This window comes from Dendrobium catenatum, unplaced genomic scaffold (assembly GCF_001605985.2).
Source record: "Dendrobium catenatum unplaced genomic scaffold, ASM160598v2 fragScaff_scaffold_853, whole genome shotgun sequence".
Taxonomy (NCBI): Eukaryota; Viridiplantae; Streptophyta; class Magnoliopsida; order Asparagales; family Orchidaceae; genus Dendrobium; species Dendrobium catenatum.
In genome coordinates, this window is record NW_021319315.1 from 2,428,239 (window position 1) to 2,447,963 (window position 19,725).

The 19,725-nt window shown below is 36.5% G+C and overlaps 1 protein-coding gene across 1 annotated transcript; it reads left to right on the forward strand.

The window, feature by feature from the left end:
- The first annotated feature begins 5,132 nt into the window (after positions 1-5,132).
- LOC110110393 (heavy metal-associated isoprenylated plant protein 23) lies at positions 5,133-5,829 on the forward strand. Its single transcript, XM_020841845.2, has 2 exons — positions 5,133-5,302; positions 5,481-5,829. The coding sequence occupies exons 1-2, from the start codon at positions 5,161-5,163 to the stop codon at positions 5,777-5,779; spliced, it is 441 nt and encodes a 146-aa protein (XP_020697504.1). The 5' UTR covers positions 5,133-5,160; the 3' UTR covers positions 5,780-5,829.
- Positions 5,830-19,725: the final 13,896 nt, after the last annotated feature.

Sequence of the window (19,725 nt, forward strand, 5' to 3'; positions counted from 1 at the left end):
ATTTATTAAAACAGCAAATATATTTCATTTATTTATTATTTAATATTATTTCATAAAATGTAGGCTTTCGATAGTCTTGTTAGGATTGTTAGGAGAGTGATGTATTAAATTCGGCCTATACTTAGAAAAGTAGAGGTAGACCTAAAAAAGTTGTTTGAAAATATTAAAAATTAGATTTTTTTTTATTAAAAATTAGATTTTAAATTTAATTCAAACATTTTGATATATATATATATATATATATAAAGCTATTGTGGCATGCATGCAACTACTAAATGTTTAACTAAATGCATTACTATAGTAATCAGCCTTCACCACTTATTTGAGCATGCACGGCTGCAAGTCTGCAACCACTAATCAAGTGCTTCATACGGCTGAAACTATAATTAGTGGAGTTAAGTGAGGAATATAATAATAGCATTGGTAAAGCACTAACCTAATCCCTATTCCTTCTCCCACCGTTCAATTGCCTTCTGCATTCGAATAAAGAGCAAGCTGCGTGCAAGCAGAAGTTGGGAGACGGCAACTTACGGGCTGCTGCTAGTGGGACCTTCTCCAACGAATTTTTCGTCGGAATTGCGCAGGAAATTTTTCCGGCATAAAGTTTTACGCTGATAACACTTTTCCGACTTGCGTTGAACCAGCGTAAATATTTCCATCGGAGCAGATTTTGGCCATTTTCCGACGAAAAATAGATGCCGGAAATTGACGTTTTTCCTGTAGTGTCCTAGGTTGCCTTTTTTTTTGCATGTATTTCCATTTTATTTTAATATAAGGGATCTGAAGGTTTATGAGTTGTTTAATATCAAGATATATTATTCTTTCTTGTTCAAGTTAGATTTTTCTATAAATCAATTTCATCATGCAAAATTCTCTTATGGGCATCTATAACCCATTTCCTTAGCAGTGTCACATGAAAAATATTATGAATGTCTGACATGTCAGCCGGAAGAGAAAGCCTATAAGCAATCTTATCAATCTTTTTAATAACTTCCAAAGGTTCTATATACCTAGGACTCAATTTGCCTCGTTTCCCAAATCTAGTTATACCTTTCACATGTTTAAATTTAAAAAAATACTGATATGCAGGACAAATAGTGTTTAAACTTATGCATAAATGACACAGCTCACCTTGGCTTGTTGGTTGAGAGCTTATGCTTCCAACTAGGAGGTCGTGGGTTCGAGTTTTTGTGTATGCGTTGTGTGTGTGAGTTTGCCTTAAATGGCCTAAATGTCCCAAAAAAAAAACTTATGCATAATGCGGCTCACTTATGCACTCATTACCTGCTTCACTAAGCTTGTAGCAAAACCACCTTGTGTAATACAGAGCTTACTAAACTTCAAATAGCATTTAAATAGCCAAAAGTTTTTGTACAACTTCTACTCTGACCTCTATATACACCCCAAAATATATGTATACAAAAACTTCAATGAACATTTCTGCCTAGTTTCTTACGGGCTCCTTCTTCTTTCTTGCAATACAATCACTTCTAATGATTTAGAGTTCAATGAAATACACAAGCATAATAAAAGAAATATATTTGCAGTTAATTGAAATCGATCTGAGGTGTATAATAAGCATGCACAAAATATCAGTGACTATTTAACTTTTCACTTTTCCTGTTCTGATTGTTGTTCAATACTTAACAAGTCATATGAAGACTATAGACTTTTGCATACTTTGACAAATCTTTAAATAAGAATATAAGATTGTTTTTAATGTAAAATTTAAAATATAAATTAAATCTAAAAATAATTAAATCTTGAGATTTTAAAGTTTTTTATCATTTAAATTACGTACAAATTTTATGAATTTTGAACTTTAATTTTTCTTGACCGCAATTATCCTAAATAGTCTTCTTCATATACACAGAGTGGACGGTGCAACTAAACTTATAAATATTACAAAAATTGTAGAAATGCTTAGGAAATTAAGCAAGTGTGACACTTGATAAGCTTCATTTTGGATAGCTTTCATACTGTTTTATAAATTATTATAGAGAAGATATTATTGTAAAAATTAAAGTAGTTTTCTAGTACCAAAATTTTTGAAAGCAACAAAAAATCAATGATCAAATATAAATTATGATTATACTCTAAAATGTAAAGCAGTAAAAAATATGTCTCAAACTAAGCCTTAATCTCATATCCAATTATGCAGCTAATATTGATCCATTAAATCTAAGAGGCAATTTCATATTCGTTAATGATGCATTTCTTCTTCTTCCTTGCTCTCCAAGTTTTATTTATATGTCGATTTCAATAAAATTTGAACCACAAAACTCCCTAGGCCCTACTTATGGAACTTTTATTATATCCAGACGCAGAGGAACGTTCGGTTTTAGGCAAAAAAGTTGCCTGTACCGAGTTTTTAGCGCAAAAACTCGGTACAGGCACTTTTTTGCCTAAAACCGAATGTTTCTCTGCGCACGTTCACTGGATATAATAAAAGTTCCTACTTATGCGGGGCTATTTTTAGGGAGAGTACACTTCTGAACGAAAAAAAGAAAAAAAGTTTAAGTATAAGAATTAATGCCATAGTTAAATGCATGTCCAAAGTCAATTTAATTTACAAAGTGGCCACTTGGAATATTATTAACTTTTTTTATTTATATTTTTTGTGTGAAATAAATTAGATTTAATAATAATAATAATAATAATTATTATTATTATTATTATTAAACATCAAATAAATTGATTTGGTGATTGTTAGCTTCACAATGGTGGAGATTAACAACAGTTGGTGACAGTAATGCTAATTTATTTTTAAGAAAATACTTATACTATCTCAAAATTATTTTGAGAGTTAAAAAATGGTTTAAATAAAAAAAATATAATCTAAAAAACAAAATATATTAAAAAAAATCTAAAGCAACCCCAATCATCATTGTGAAAATGAATAAATTTGAATCATGAAAGTAAACTCTATTAAAAAAATCATTTAGTGCGGACACTGAATGACGTCTAGAAAATTAAAAATGCATCACGTCATTCTTTTATTGTACCAGAGCTCAATACTGCTCGATACTCGATATCATCCCTCTGCAGCACATAATAAATAACTTCTCGCTTTACAGGCAAAGTTAATGGGACAATCAAGTACTAATAATGAACTTAAGCCAGGTAATACCCCAACTGCATGCGACAGGATCTTAAGAGTCCACACGATGACACGTGGCAGGCCTTCTGTTTGAAATTGACCTGGACTGGAGACTGTCACTTTCAGTGTATTTTCCTTCAGGTTTCCATCACACTGCAATTTGATTTCTTCCAACCAAAGGCATTGCTTCTCCACCCGCACACACAATACCATATTTCTTTTCCAAGAAAAGAATTCAATCCTCATACAAATTGATTAAATATTAAAAAAAATTATCCTTTTTGCAGTAAATATAGTCGCTTGATTATTACAGTAATTGAAAATTTCATTCATTGTGAGAAAAAATAAAATAAAATCATAAAAAAAGAGCGAAAATGTTCATATAGAAAAATTCTGCACAAAAAGCATGAAGGTCGTCAATGATGTAAATTGTAAATTTTATGATCGATGATCAATTCATTATATAGTTCATATTGGTCTATTGGTTGTGAGTTTTAGCTACCAACAAAAAGAATTTGAGTTCCAATCTTGCGTATATGATATATGTATGAATTTATCTTAATTGATTTAAATATCCCACCACCCGCTAAAAAAAAAAACCATATATTAATGTATATATAGTTGAACTAAACCTTTTTATATAAATTCCCCTAATTCCCTAAAGATAATTTCTACATATCATCAATGGCATTTTGATCATGTTTATGCATGCTACATTTTGTCAGTATTGTTTGTTTGAGTTAGATAATGCTAAATATTTGGTTCCCTGCAGTGACAACTAAATAAATTTTGGAGAGTAGCAGTGAAATAAATATGATTCTTGATATGAGATTAAAGCTTCGTTTGGGACGGCTTTTTTATTACTTTTTAAAACGGAGTTGTAGTACAAATTTTTTAATTTTTGTACTAAAACTCCGTTTTCAGAAGCAATAAAAAAGCCGTCCCAAATGAAACCTAAGGCTTTATTTGGGACGGCTTCTTTACTAATTCTTGAAGAGATTTTTAAATACAAAAAATTAAATTTTTTAATTAAAAAAAAAGTTTTAAAAAATAGTAAAAAGGCCGTTCCAAATGAAGCCTAATTTAGTGTTTTGTTGGGATTAAAGTGTGCTCCAATAGTCCAATACCTAAAGTACGCCAAACATATTTCGTATTTTTATTTAATTAACTCAAATTCAAAAACCCGACTAAGCTTAAGCCCTGAACAAATATAGAATGAAGATGCTGGATGGCGATGGGAAACCAAAATAAACTTTTAACTTAATTTTTTGACCTCACTTAAATCTTTTCCCTTCACCCATTTTGTTATATTTATCTTCATTTAAAAACTTAAACCAGACAGAAATAGGCCCGACTAGCACACAGATGAACAGTTCTAGCACTCGCAGATTTATCCAATGCCAGAACCGAAACAATAAACAGTAAATCACTTAGAATCTACACAGCTTATCTTGGCATGTTGGTTGAGAGCTTATGTTTCCAACTAAGAAGTTTTGAGTTCGAATCTTTGTGTATGTGTTTACCTTAAATGGCCTAAATGTCCCAAAAAAAAAAAAAATTACTTAGAATCTTTCAGGAAAAGGTTCTGCATTTAATTAGTTTTTCCTCTCTACTTTTGCATCTCTTTTCTCCCTCACCGACCATTGAAAGTTGAAACTTTGAGGGTGAGGAGCGCTTAGCTTTTGGGGGTTGGCTTGTGCTTTCTTAAAAAGGCCTATATAAAGGAGCTGAAGGCCTAGCATAGTTTGCATACTTGCGTTAAGAGAGTAAAGAAACAACAGTGGGAGGCAAGCAATTCTGAAAGAAAACTTCGTGCAACTTACAAAGGATAACCCTCTCTAATAATCCATCCCACATTTCCCTTCTTATTACCTTCTGTTTTGTTGGCTTAGATCAGTTACCTTCCCTTTCTTCTCCATCAAAAACTCATAGAAATCTCTAGTTTGGCATTTCTGCACGCTCATTTCAGCCAAAAGCTTTGCCTTTACCTTGTTAAAACCTTTCTGTGAGTGGGCAACCTCTTCGCGCTTCTTATTGCATTCTTGAGATCTTCAGCAACCATGGGGTATCTATCTAGCCTTTTGGGATATGGCCACAGTCACAAGAAGAATAGGAGGCAGCTTCAGACTGTTGAGCTTAGAGTCAGAATGGACTGTGATGGCTGTGAACTCAAAGTGAAGAAGGCCCTCTCCTACATGAAAGGCATTTCTCTCTCTCTCTCTCTCTCTCTCTCTCTCTCTCTGCACATTTATAATGATAATAGAGCTATTATTGAGCTAGCTGCTAGCCCATATTTGTGTTCAATTGATACTAGCCTAACATATGCTAATAATTGAACTGAAAGCGTTTCTTCCTTAATTATGTATATCATTAATTGCAGGAGTCCAGTCGGTGGAAATCAACAGAAAGCTAAATAAGGTTACAGTCACTGGTTACATTGAACTAAACAAGGTTCTGAAAAGAGTCCAGTCCACTGGGAAGAAGGTAGAGATATGGCCTTACGTTCCATATAACTTGGTCAGGCAGCCATATGTGGCTGGGACCTATGATAAGAGGGCTCCTCCTGGCTATGTGAGAAACCTGGAGGCAATCACAGTTCAAAGCCATGCAATTAGGGAAGAGGACCAGTTCACGAATTTGTTCAGTGATGATAACCCCAATGCCTGCTCTATTATGTAATGAGGAAATTAAGAGGCTTCAGAGAAGATGGAAAAGGAAAGAAAAGAAATTAAGTGCCTATTTCTATGTCAAATAAGAATGAACTTTCATGGCTGTTAAGTAATATGATGAAGAGGTTTGAGTTGAGTTGTCTGAGTATGAGCAAATCTGTTCATTTTCCTTTATGTTAATGATTTTTTAATGAGTTTCTATTATATATTTATATTTCTAGTTTATTTGCACAGATTTTGTTAGTTTAATCTTTGTCATTTTGTGTTAATCCTATGTTTAGATGTTTGTTTAGATAAATAACTGTGTAGCAGTTTTTTATTTAGTTTTGTTTTATATGTGTGCAGCAGTTATTATAGAGCAATAACTGTACCGAAAACCATCTGCTTCCTATTTTCTATTTAAGACTATTGTATTTCCTTTTGAAGAACAGAAGAAGAAAACAGTTTTTTTTTTGTGTGTGAAGAAACTTGTCTGTCCCGTTTTTTTTTTTTTTCTGTTTTTGTTCTTTGCTACAGGTAAAATCCTGGTGTTTTGATCCTTCCAAACAGATTTACATAGAATTTCCAAAATTAGCCAAAACTAGAATAAATTTAAAAGATGAAAGCTAGTTTAGTAGCTTTACTTGAATAACCTTCAGTAATGTGTTAATTAAACCTAACTTTCGAATTTGTATGCAGTCCTGGAATTTTCTTTAAAAATTTTCAACCTATTGTCCTAATTGCAAAATTTACCGCCGCTCCTTTGGATTTGTAAACCAGAGGAAACTGATATCATATCAGAGCATAGAATTTGCATGGTTGAGAAGTTTCACGAACATGCAAATATCTATAAATTAAGGTATAATAAGACAAATGTTCCACCAAAAATATTATAGTTCCATACTTAAAAGAGTATAATATAATCCAAGAAAAAAAGAAGCCTTTCCAAGACCAGCGGATTATGGTATAGGTGCATAATTATCCAATTAGTATCTTGGTTCAGCTGTTTGAAGCTTTGAAAATTTGTCTTGTCGCCTGGTATTGTATTGATTGTTAATGTGGTACACTTACAAAGCGGACTCTAAATTTACAATCCCCTTTTCTATGTTATTATTGATTGTTGCGTCCTGGAGTATTCGTGGCGGTAGAGAAATATAAAGTTTAGCATCTTAGCGTTGTACGAAGATCTAGCACAAAAGCAGATAAGAGAGAGGGTGTAGCGTTTATAAGAGACACTAGAGTTTTTACTTGGAAACCCCTGAAAAATGGGGAAAAAATCACGGGGCCTGACCAAGTTTGAAAGAATCCACTAGTATTTATAGTCCATTACAAATGAAGCCTTTTTTTGGGAGAAGACCTTAGTTTGATGTCACAAATGTACATCATATAGAGCGCATTACATGATGGGAGTTATAATAATCAACATATACATGTTTGCTTGGTTGTCAGGACCATGGTTGATAGGATAGAGGTCTGAAAGACACCGTAGCAGGAAGGAGATCAGGGTCAGAAAGACCATTGTCCGGCGGTGTAGGTCAGAAGGACTAGAGTATGCAGGAGACCTAGGTCAGAAAAACTATTGTCTGGCGATGTAGGTCGGAAGGACTGTAGTAGGCGACGGAGGTCGGAAGGACCATAGTCGGCAAGAGATAGGGGTCCAAAAGACCGTAGTTGGCTGGAGATCGGGGTCAGAAAGATCGTTGTAGTAGGGCGGTATTCTGGTAGAACTCTGGGCATCAGATGATGGCCCAACAGAAGTCCGGGCCTCAGGTGCCGGTCTGATAAAAGTCTGGGCATCAGGTGGTGGTTTGGCAGAAGTCTAGGCCTTAATTGGTGGTCCGGTGGAGGTGAGGGCCTCAAGTGGTCGTCCTACAGAGCAACGACGTCAGGCGATGGTTTGACAAAAGTCCAGGCCTCAGGTGGTGGTTCGGTAGAAGTCCGGACATAAGGTGGTGGCCCGGCAGAAGTCCAGGCATCAAGTGGTGGTCTGATAGAGGTGAGGGCCTCAAGTGGTGGTCCAACGAAGCAACGACGTCAGGCGGTGGTCCGGCGGAAGTTTGGGCCTCAAATGGTGGTTCGGCAGAAGTCTGGGACTCAAGTGGTTGTCCGACGGAGGTAAGAGTCTCAAGTGGTGGTCCGGCAGAGCAACAACGTGAGTTGGTGGTCCAGCGGAAGTATGAGCCTCAGGCGGCGGTCCGACAAAAGTTTGAGCTTCAAGTGGTGGTCCGGCGGAGGTGAGGGCCTCAAGTGATGGTCCGATGGAGGTGAGGGCCTCAAGTGATGGTTCGGAGGAGCAACAACGTCAGACGCTGGTCCGACAAAACTCCGGCGGTGGTCTTGGAGGAGCGAGGAGGCAAGAGCAATCTTCGATCTCTCTCTTGCTCTCTTGCTTTGAGCTCCCCTTTTCAAGAGAGAGGGGTCTATATTTAAAGATTTTTGGAGTGACATGTGTGAAGATCGCTTTGCTCCAGGATCGTCCCGGGACGAAGTTCACCAGAACAAATTTCATCGGATCTGGAACAGAACAGATATCATATTTCAGATTGAGCTCATTTCAGATTTCCCAGACACTAACTGAATCTCTTAGGATCCAGGCCCCTTATATCTCCCTTTTAATAGCATATACAGATAGCATATCAATTCAGAAGAAATCCGGACGAATTCAGAAATCAGACAAAAATCGGGCAGCACAACGGCTGTATACGGAATTTACACAATTTTTCCTGAAAAATCACAGAATACCAAATTTGCACAGAATGTAGATAACAACATTGCAAGACTTTAATTCTACTGCTCAGACAATTTTAGACTACACAGAAAAATACAGTCGACGAAAAACGCCGTCAAATCAAATCTACCCGAACAAAAATCTCCAGAAAATAACCAAAATGTGCACACTCGGCACGTCGACAACATACAGAAAATTTCGCGGTAAAAACTGAACCAGACGGAAAATACGGACGAAAATCCCTTGCAAAAATCAATTCCGGACAGATAATACCGCCAAACACGACGGTTCTGAAAATTGAGAAAGGCGGATTGTGCCTTACCTTGCGTACAACACTTTCCTGAACAGTCTCGTCGGACGAAAACGGCTCGGCGTCGCCCGAAAATCAACTTTTCCACTTTTTCCTTCGTTCTTCTCTCTCCTAAGCTTTTTCTCTCTTTTCAAAATATCTCATTTCCATATATATCCAGACTGATCGTCCCGGACGATCACACTTCGTCCCGGGACGATCTGGCTCTGGACAAGTGTCGTCCAGACGAGATTTAATTATCGTCCCCGACGACCGGTCCTCTGAAGCATTTTCGTCCAAACGATCCAAATTTTCGTCCAGACGAACTGCTCAATTTTCACAATTCCGACCAAACCTGTACCGATCGTCCCGGGACGATCCAACTTCGTCCCGGAAGATCCTAGAGCAAAGCGATCTTCACACATGACCCATAAATAGGTGAGAGATCAAGGGTAAATCGGGAGTGGTTAGATGAACGGCCAATATTGAATCTCTTGATCGTGGACCGTTCATCAGACATTTGAAGGTCTTAGTGATGTCGGAATTCTGCAATTTTGGGCTTGTTGGATTTGTCTTGTTGAGCCGCTCTATTCGACTATAAGCATGTAATGTTTGAAAATTGTTTGATATTTCAAATTGTGGTTCTTACCTTCCAACAACGCATTGGGTCCTTGATTTGGACTCATTTGGGCTCGGATTGAGTCGAATTTGGTTTCGCTGGGTTCGTATTTCCGAGATGTTCAGTTTGACTGTAAGTTTGCTGAAATCGGAGTTTGGATGGTCCCAAATTTAATTTTGAAAGTTTCCAACTTGATTTTGCATCGAGATTCATGCCCAATCAAGATAATTTTTCGATGACGTATCATTGATATAAAATAATCATTTTTGCATGGTTCAAACATGAAAAGGCATAGTTTTATAAATTTATTTCACATGACCTAAAAACATTGAGTTGTGAAAATTCCTATCAAACAATTTTCGCACAAATCCAATTCAGGATGCCAGAGATTTAAAGAAAAAAGCAACAAAATATCATTGCCGTGTTATGTTGTAGAGCTTAATTTTGTGCTACAATAAAAATGTACTTGTAGACTAAATTATAGGTCAATCTATATAATAAAGTTTTCGTGGGATTTGAAGGAGAGAAAAGAACCCCTCTGCAGGCGAAAATTTTTTTTTTGGGAATATTTGGGGCATCAGCCCGATTCATTGATGAAAAAAAATTACAGTAAGGAAAACAATTGCAACTCACACAAAATTGTGAGGCAATTGACAAAATGCTATCAGCTTAGCTGCTGAAGAAACAAAAACCTATGAAACTGTGAAAATACAAGTAAGGAAAGCAAAATGTTAAGCAAAAATAATAAGGACTCAGATAAGCAATCATCAGAAAAACACCCAGGAAACCAAAAATCCCCTGGTTGCCGGGAGGAAGAACATCAGCGTCAGGCCGTCCAAGGGGAATAATGTAGATTGCAATCATCATAGTCCTTCAAAACACCAGCCAGCCCCTGGTTGCTCAGAAAAGCCGGCCAAGAGGCACCAAAATACCTTCCACAGCAAAGGCAAAGATCAAGTGAGCATATCCTGAAAACAAGTTTTCTTGAAACTCTTGAGATAAACCGCCCGTTTAATCTTAGAAGATATGACATTAATACTTTCCAAACAGTTGCCAAATAATCTGTCGTTCCTGGATCTCCATATGAAGTAAACAATAGCAGACAGAGTTAAAAAGGAGAAGTTCTTTCTGTTGCTAACAGTTTCCTCAACCTCAATATCATTATAGGTTTGCCATAGATTAGGCCTAAACAGCATGGATTGCATTCTGGGAAAGAACCTCAGCAGAATATTAAACGAGAAATCACATTCAAAGAACAAATGGTTCTGGGTCTCAACATTAATTTTGCAAAAAACGCAGAGGTGGCAAACCGGAATGCCCCTAGCGGCGAGAACTGAGGCAGTTTTGAGGCCATCCCTAAAAGCAATCCAGGAGAAAACAGCAAACCGAAGGGAGCTATGTTTATGCCAAACAAAATTATACCAATTAACCTTCACCACATCCTCATAGAAGTCATGAATAAATTTTTTGAAAGAAGGTTTAGAAGGTGCAATCCAACAGCAATCATCCAGCCCAGCAGAAATGGGGACTGACCGAATCAAAACAGCAATATGGGCAGGCAAAGAAGCAGGTAGAGTCCAGGAACCGTTAGTAATGTGTTTACAAACAGGCACATTAGCTTTGGAGATCAAAAATTCGAGTTTATCCTGCTTCAGACGATCAGCCACCGATAAACCAAGACACCAAGGATCCCAGTAAAAAGAAAGATTACTAGTAGGAATAATTTTGAAGTTCAAAGAATGCAAAAGGCTCTTAGCCACATCGCATAAGTTTTTCCAGTAAGAAGAGCATTTAGTAATCTGAGTATTCAAAATGGATCCATATTTCTCTTTCCACCAACAGAAAAGATAACTTTTAGAGCTATAAAACCTCCATATAACATTGCAGCCACAAGCATAATATAAGGCTTCGATAGAAGGGATGCCCAGCCCCCCATAAATCTTAGGTTTGCAGGTATCCTTCCAAGAGATGAGGTGCATTTTACGTTTTTGAATCTCCCCATAAAAAAGAAATCTAGAGCAGAGGCTTTTAATCTTCTTGATACAGGTTTTGGGTAGCATAGTCCCACGGACCCAATACAGCAAGATGCTGTTAATGGTGTGTTTAAGGTATTGCAGTCTACCGGCCATAGAGAGGGATCTCGCTTTCCAGCCATCTAAGGATGTAGTGATCCTAAGCAGGAGGGGCTGAAAGTCCGCAATTTTCAATTTCCTATGGAAAATAGGAATGCCCAAATATTTAATAGGACTGGATGATATGGGGATATTCAAGGTATGACTAATGGCTTGCTCCTGAGTAGAGTTCTTAGAAAAAACAATTTTGCTTTTGCTGCTATTAACCATTAAACCCGAGAGATTAAAGAAGTCATCAAGGATGCAGTTCAAATGCTGAGCATTCTCCCGAGTAGCATTAGCAAAGACTAAAAGATCATCTGCGTATAAGAGATGAGAGAAATAGGTGCTGCCAGCTTTCAGACCCAAGAGAGTGTTGCTGTTGGAGGCCTCCTCAAAAAGAGATGATAAGCAATCCATAGCAATACAGAACAGGTAAGGGGATAACGGGCAACCTTGCCTCAGACCTGAGGAGGAAGAAAAATATCCTTCAAGCCCCCCATTAATGGAAACAGAGAAGTAAACGTCAGAGATACATCAATTGATCCAGGAAACAAAAGTTTCAGGGAATCCCTTGGCAAGCAAACGTTCAATCAAGAATTTCCTGGAAACCGTGTCAAATGCCTTGTGAATATCAAATTTAGCACAGAAATATTGATCTTTGCGGCTGGAATTGAATTCTTTGAGGAGCTCATCCGCTAAAAGAATATTATCAGAAATAACTCTACCCTTAATGAAACCAGATTGGCTTGGATGTATAATAAAAGGCATAACCTCTTTCAAACGGTTGGCAAGAATCTTGGCTATAATCTTATAAAAGGTGTTGCATAGGGAGATAGGCCGGAAATCTGCAATGTCTTGAGCATGAGGCCTTTTGGGTATGAGAGCTATAGCCGTAGCTTTAGCATGCTTAGGCATAGTGCCAGTCGAGAAGAAGGACATCACTGCATCAGTAATTTGATTCCCAATAGTATTCCAAGTGGATTTATAAAATTCAAATGTGTAACCATCAGGGCCGGGTGCCGAGCTGGCAGGGGAGGAGAAGATAACATTTTTAATTTCTTCCATAGAAACAGGAGCAACCAAGCCAGGAATGGAGCTAGGAGGGAGCAGGTAATGAGTTGGTGGGACCCTGCTATGATGAGTATTAGGAGCAGCCGAGTTAAAGACCTTTTGAAAATGGTTGACAATGGCCCTATTAATGTCAACAGGATTATAAAAAGTCCCCTCAACCGTAGAGATGCATTTGATCTGATTTGAATTATGTCTGACATTAATCCTGGAATATAAAAACTTCAAATCATCCTCCCCATTAGAAAGCCACTTAGCTTTAGCCCTTTGAATAATCCAGGACGACCAATCAGAGTTTTTAACCGCAAGCTTGTGGTTAATATCTTTAAGAGCCAGATTGAGATCAGAATCGAGAGGATTAGCCTGAATTGAAAATTCATGCCAACTTACTGACCTAGCAGTCCAATTTCCCCATTACGTAATTTTCAGGAAAAGAACCAGTCTAACTTCAAAAAAGAACGCATCATTTTTTCTGAAAACTAGACAACCCAACTCAGCGCATAAAAGTTGGTGCCCATAATCCTGTTCATCCTACGGTTTCCAAGTTTCAATATCAAATTATAATTTTGTGACATTAGTAATGGGATACACGATCAAAGCTTCCATTAATCAAATAGTTTACATAATTAGTTAATTACAAAATTTACATTGTGTCGGAATAAAATTTCAAATAACAAAATTAGGACATGTTATGTAAGATCACTTGAGGAAGAAGCACTTCCTCTTGATCTTGAGAGAGGAGGAGGAGGGAGAGAGGAGAGGGAGGAGAGCCAAAAATGCAGCAAACTTTATTTCTTCTTGACCCCTTATTACAACTTAAAGACTCTTATTAATAGACTCTTAAAGCTATACAAATAGCTACACAAATGATCATACATGCCATACAAAAAACAATCCTAAATCTAGGAACAAATATCCAACAATCTCCATCTTTTTCCTAGATTTACAAAACAATAGATAACCACTGTTCTTAAAGAACAACCAAAGAACAACCATGCCAGTCTCCTCCGCCAAAAGCGTCCACCGGCAGTTAAAAGTTTCTCAAGAACTGATCAACCATTTTCTTGAGTTTCTAGCTCCACCTCCCGACAGATCTTCACCTATCGCACTGTGTCCAACGCAGCCAATTCCCGAGCACCCTGTGCCCCACTTCCGCGCCCTGTGCATCCACCTGCACCCTGCGCCTCGTGCCCGCGCCCCGCTCCTCCAGTCAGCGTCCAACGCCTCCAGCCCGCGCCTTGCACTCACGTGGTCTGTCTCCAACCACATCCTGCACATATCCACCCGTGCAGCGAGCCCTTCGCCTTCACATGCGCTCCACTCGTCACAAGCCCACACTCCACACTGCCGTGTCCGGCCAGCTCACTGCATGTCTTTCACCAGTGTCCCGTGCTCCTATGCGACCTCCTCTTGCACCGCACGACCTCGCACCTCCAAGCAACCCGCACTCCCGACACTGTTCCCCAAGAACATGCCGAATCCACCTCAAAGATCTAAACTGATCTTTATTAATGAAGAACAACGATCTTGAATCTGTCGTGATCCGCCTCTCACATGCGGACAACCTGCTTTGCCTTCGGCCTAGCCTTGCACACACAATCTGCCCTGCTAAATGGCAAACCCCAGAGAAAATGGCCATGGCCTCTGTTTCAAATCTCGAGCTCTCTAGAAACTCTTTGAGATCTGCCCCATCAATCCTCATTATCACAATCAGATCCTTCTTAAGCCCCGCTTTGAGAAGCAGCCATTTCAAGATCATCAATAGAGAAAGATTACAGAGCAGGCTCCACAACATTGCTAGAAACCCATGCATCAGAAGCCGGCGGCATCACGTTCTTGATAGTATAGCCCTCTGTTCGTGCTTCTTAAAGTTCCTGAATGACCTCTTGATAAGCTTGAGGCAAGCTTGAGGCAGTCATCCGTGACCACCATTCTCTTGACCCGAAGCTCCTATATTTGCGGACAAGCCTCCGCCAAGGCCTCCACCCACGTAGCAGCTACGCTGCCTCCTTCGGTTTCGAACACCACGCCGGCTGATCTTCCCTTAGCCGCCGCCTAGTTCCACTTGCATCCAATCAGCCACACGCCAAACACCCAGCGCGCTGCCGATCTTCACGCGACACACCCAGTCCTTCGCTGAAATCAGCCTCGTTAGTTAGTGCCTTCCTTGCACGTCCGCCCGATCAAGAAGTCGCAACACCTCCTCCACCAGGAAAAATTATTCTGTTTGATTACCTGATGTAGAGCTACATCAAGTAGCTTATAATATGTCATCACGTGCACTTAATCTTTATCGAGCAGCCCGACGACCCAACTCGGACCGAATCAGGTTTACAAAATGCTCCTTCAAATACCGTCGGCTTACAAAATGCTCCTGCGTGATTATTTGCCACTCATTCTATATATTCTTTAATTTGCATTCTTCAAGTTATTGAACTAAGATTTTTTTAAAAAAAAGGGACCTCCTTTGGTGTCCATTAAGAATCATGGTATTTGCGGCTATTTCTAAAAGTAATTTTAAGTTTTCGTTAGAAAAATAAATTGTAAAAAAATATTTTTAGTATTATAGATTTTTTTTGAAAATTTTCATGATTTTGCAGGTTTAATTGTAAAAATGAATTTATTTATATTTTTAAAATAATTTGCATGACTAGTATTAATCTCAAGATAAATTTTGAATTACAAAATTTCAAAATTAAATTTGAACTTTGATTTCAGCAAACTCGTAACCGAATTGTTTGTCTCAACAAGCCAAACTTAATGATATCAAAAGTGATCCAATCAGAGCTCAAATCAAGCACTTGATGCGTGGTTGAAAACTTTAGACATTAATTGGATGACCAGATGATCTCCAAATTTGGTATGTTTATGGTCGAATCGAGCAATTTAATGAGATGAATCTAACAAGCACAAAATCACTTAATTATAACATCATTAATACACCTAATCATTGGAAAAATACTTTACGATCAAGCCAATTAATATGAATCATATGAAGGAATATTTTGAATTCTAAGTTTACCAAAATGCTTATATCAAAAAGCTTATAAATAAAATTTTATTCTTTACCTATAGAGAAGGCTAAGTATAAGCCTAACCCTATTTAGCTCACATAAATGAATAAATCAATATGACCTTTCATACGTCCACTGTGTGCAGAGATAGGTTCTAAGTAATGAACATTCCTTCCCAGGGGCGGATCCAGCTTCTTTTTTTAGGGTGGGCAAAAAAAATTTTTTTTGTGGGGATGGGCAAAAATGCTTAGGATTGATTAAATGAGGGCAAAAAAATTTTTTGAGAGGGGGCAAAATACCCAAAATACTCAAAATATTTCAAAATATCTCACTAAAATTAAAAAAAAAAATTTTTTGAGGGGGGGCATTTGCCCCCCCTCAACTACATGGGGATCCGCCCATGTTCCTTCCACTCTGAGACCAATTATTCTTCCAATACAAATGCCGACATGAACAAGACTATAAAACTATGGATCTTCCATTCAGCAGAAAAAAAAAAGTCCTCACGCCTCCTCTAAACTTATTTTTTCAAAATTTTTTGTTGACTATCTTAGAAATTCACATAAATCAGTCTAAGGCTTCGTTTAAGATGAATTTTTTTACTGCTTCTTAAATCAACTTTCTAGTAAAAAAATAATTTTTTTACTAAAAAGTTGCTTTTAGAAACAGTAATAAATCCATTCCAAACGAAACCTAAATTGTAAAATAAGTCAAAAATTTCTATTTGACTATCGTTTTCTTCTTCAACATTATTTGTTTTAACGGATGATAATAAAAGATTAATTTAATTTGGCTATACTTTGCCCTTTTTAAGGGTGACACGATCAAGGATTAGAAATTAAGATTTTATTTTGGATGGCTTTTTTATTGTTTATTAAAGCAATTTTTTAGTACAAAATTTTTAATTTTATACTAGACCTTTGCTTTAAAAACAGTAAGAAAACCATTCCAAACTAAGCCTAAGTTGATTAAAATTCTACATTGTGAAAAAGCACTATTTAGATAACAAATCATTGACATATGTAAACATACAAATCAGTATAAATTATGAAAATATTTCATTAAAATTTACTCCTTCCTCTGCTTTAATGCCTCTAAATTGTTTGGCATATTTATAAGCAAGCTTGTATTAATTCAGAATTTTTTGCATTGGAACTAACCTTACAACAACATCAAAAGAAGAGCTAATATAATTAATTAGGTGATGATGTGTATCAATGGTATTGATCTTATGCATGTTGATATTATAAGTAACGAAGGGTGATGAAATTGGTCCATTTCGGCATAGTTGGACAAAAATGATCAGAAGATTATAGTCAAGTGATAGTGTTCAATTGATTATAATGGAGCTATAATAATTAAGTTACGATGCTCACAAGATCATAGTTAGACAATCGTTATTAGCAAACTATAATGGGACTACAAAAATCAAACAACAATTGCCAATGGACTGTAGTAGAATGATGGTTTTTAGGATATTATTGTCATCAGGACATAATAGGAAACGAGAGTTATCATATTAGCAATAGTGGTTAGGCTATTAGAAGGATAGATCCTTACTTTGGATTGAAAACATGAGCTTAGTTAATTGATCGAATCTAGAATGCCTAATCAATTTAGCTTGCTCAGAATTACTGATCTTGAAAGTGGGCTATATATGAACTCAAGTTTTATAAGAAGAATAAATAAGTAAACCTAATATTAAGTGAAATAAAAGTGCTCAAGTTCAATGAGTAAGAATTAGTTTAGTGGAATCTTTTGAAATCATAGTATTTTTGAGAGAAAAAGTTCGCTTAATGAAAAAAATCAATGAAAGTGCGCTTCAAAATAATTTGATTATATTTTTATTGCTTGTAATTTAATAAAGTATAATAAAGAATTTATATCTTCAAGTATATATTATGACATCTGTGGAAGCTGGTAGCTGGTTATGTAAATCATATGGCAGTGATGAATCTAAATATTTACTATAATGAGACATTCTTGTAAGATGAAGGCTAATCAAAATCTAACAATAACGAGATACACCAAAGCATCTACATATGCATGACTGTTTAGTATTAGAGTGTGCATTGAGCAAATTTGATCAAGAGGTAGGTCCAGCGTAGTACAATTTAATTTACCTAATTCAGAAGAACAAAATGCCACTATCATATTATGGATGGATTATATTGTAAGTTCGAGCTAATAAGCAGGGGTAAGTATTTTTCAGTACAACATGGAAGTCCATATATTTATGGTTGTGAAGATTGTTTAAGGAGTGCAGTGGCATGAAAAGCTACCTAAATATATTATGAGTTGTGGTGAATCAAAGTTGCTTAAGTAGGGGTGTCAATAAGTTACCTATATATACGACAACCTGATAAGAAGTGGAATAAAAATTTTGAGCTTAGATTGACTTGATTAGTGAACATGTTTACTTCACATCTGAAATATAGACCTAATTATTATTTCAATTGAGGTTGGATTGATTGATCAAATCAAAATCAACTTGGGTACTTGCATCTTGCTCGAAAAAAGAGAATGTTGGCTACTGAGAAGGGATAGTAACTTGGATATTACCTCTCTCCCTTGTTTTTAATATATCTTCTCCACACAGTCACATTTCGTAGCGACATCTCACAGAATGATAAATTCCTGATAAGAAATGAAATAAAAATTTTGAGCTTAGACTGACTTGATTAATGAACAGGTTCACTTTAGATCTTAAATATATACCTAATTATTATTTCAATTGAGGTCGGATTGATTGATCAAATCAAAATCAACTTGGGTACATGCATCTTGTATGAACAATGATAATGTTGGCAACTACAATCTTAATCATTTAGTGAAGTGAGAGTTGGATGTTACCTTTGATCTCCCTTATTTTTAATATATCTTCTCCATACAGTCACATTTTATGATAACATCTCACAAAATGACAAATTCCAAATCTCTTCATCCCTTCTCATCATTTTGCAAAGCAAAACCCAACTTGCCTCATAGTTGGTTTGATTTTTCAACCCTGCGGTATTGTAGTGGGCACCGATATATGAGTCCCTTGGCTATAACATCACATTTTACACTCTCATTTTCCCTCTAATCATCCTTTCGGCCCTTGGGTCATCTTCCCTAACTCCTCCCGACTAGTGTTCTTCCCCTAATCCTTTGCCAAGCTCTGTAAGTTTCACATACTTATTTCAAGCCCTATAAGTTTCATATATTTATACACAATACATACGTGAGAGTACTCTAACCCATGACCTCTTAATTGAGAGTCCGACTCTCAATCAACAAACAAACAAAAAAATTACGTAAATAAAGATATTATTGAATATTGATGATGATATTATCTTAAGCTGTACTTTTAGGCTTAATAGCATTCTACCTATAGGGAATTAATAATAAAGCAAATTATTAATAAGTCTCATCATTTAGGACTTAGTCTTTCTTTGGGGTTACTTTCTAAGACTTCTTTTGGGATGACTTTCTTATTGTTTCTTAAAGCATTGTTTTAGTACTAAAATTTTAAATTTGATATTAAAACAATACTTTAAAAAGCAGTAAGAAAGCTATCCCAAATGAAGCCTTGGTATGATTACTATTTTCATTACTAAAAATTAAGAAATATGGCCATAAATAAAATATTTCATTTAAAATAAATATTACATGACACATACTTTGCAGTAATTCATAAAGTGCACGAATAATTAGCCAGAACACATCTCGAACCTTTCGTAAAATAACACTCTATACTTTGCTTTCCACTTTCCAATAGCGACCGGATACTAAAAAATTATTATTAGTCATTTATTCACCAACAAATTTCTTTGTTTTTTCTTCGGATCAAGTCCCTCCTTTTACCCCAAAAAAAATGTCTTCATATTAATTTACATTTATTAACACCTACTTAGAATCACAAGATCAATAAGAACCACACAACTCTTCTTGGCCTATTGGTTGAGAGCTTAGGCTTCCAACTAAGAGGTCCAAGATTCGAGTCTATGTGTATGCGTTGTGTGTATGAGTTTGTCTTAATTGGCCTAAATGTCCCAAAAAAAAAAAAGATCAATAAGAACCTGCCTTTTTAAAAGACTCTAATTTTATAAAGTAAAGCAAGCTACTCATAATCACACATTTCTAGTTAAGCTTGGGACAAATTT

Excerpts from the sequence above, each read along its gene's own strand:
- LOC110110393 (XM_020841845.2), top strand. The coding sequence starts at position 5,161 with ATGGGGTATCTATCTAGCCTTTTGGGATATGGCCACAGTCACAAGAAG. Across the intron at positions 5,303-5,480 it reads GGCCCTCTCCTACATGAAAG|GAGTCCAGTCGGTGGAAATC; the intron begins GCATTTCTCTCT and ends CATTAATTGCAG.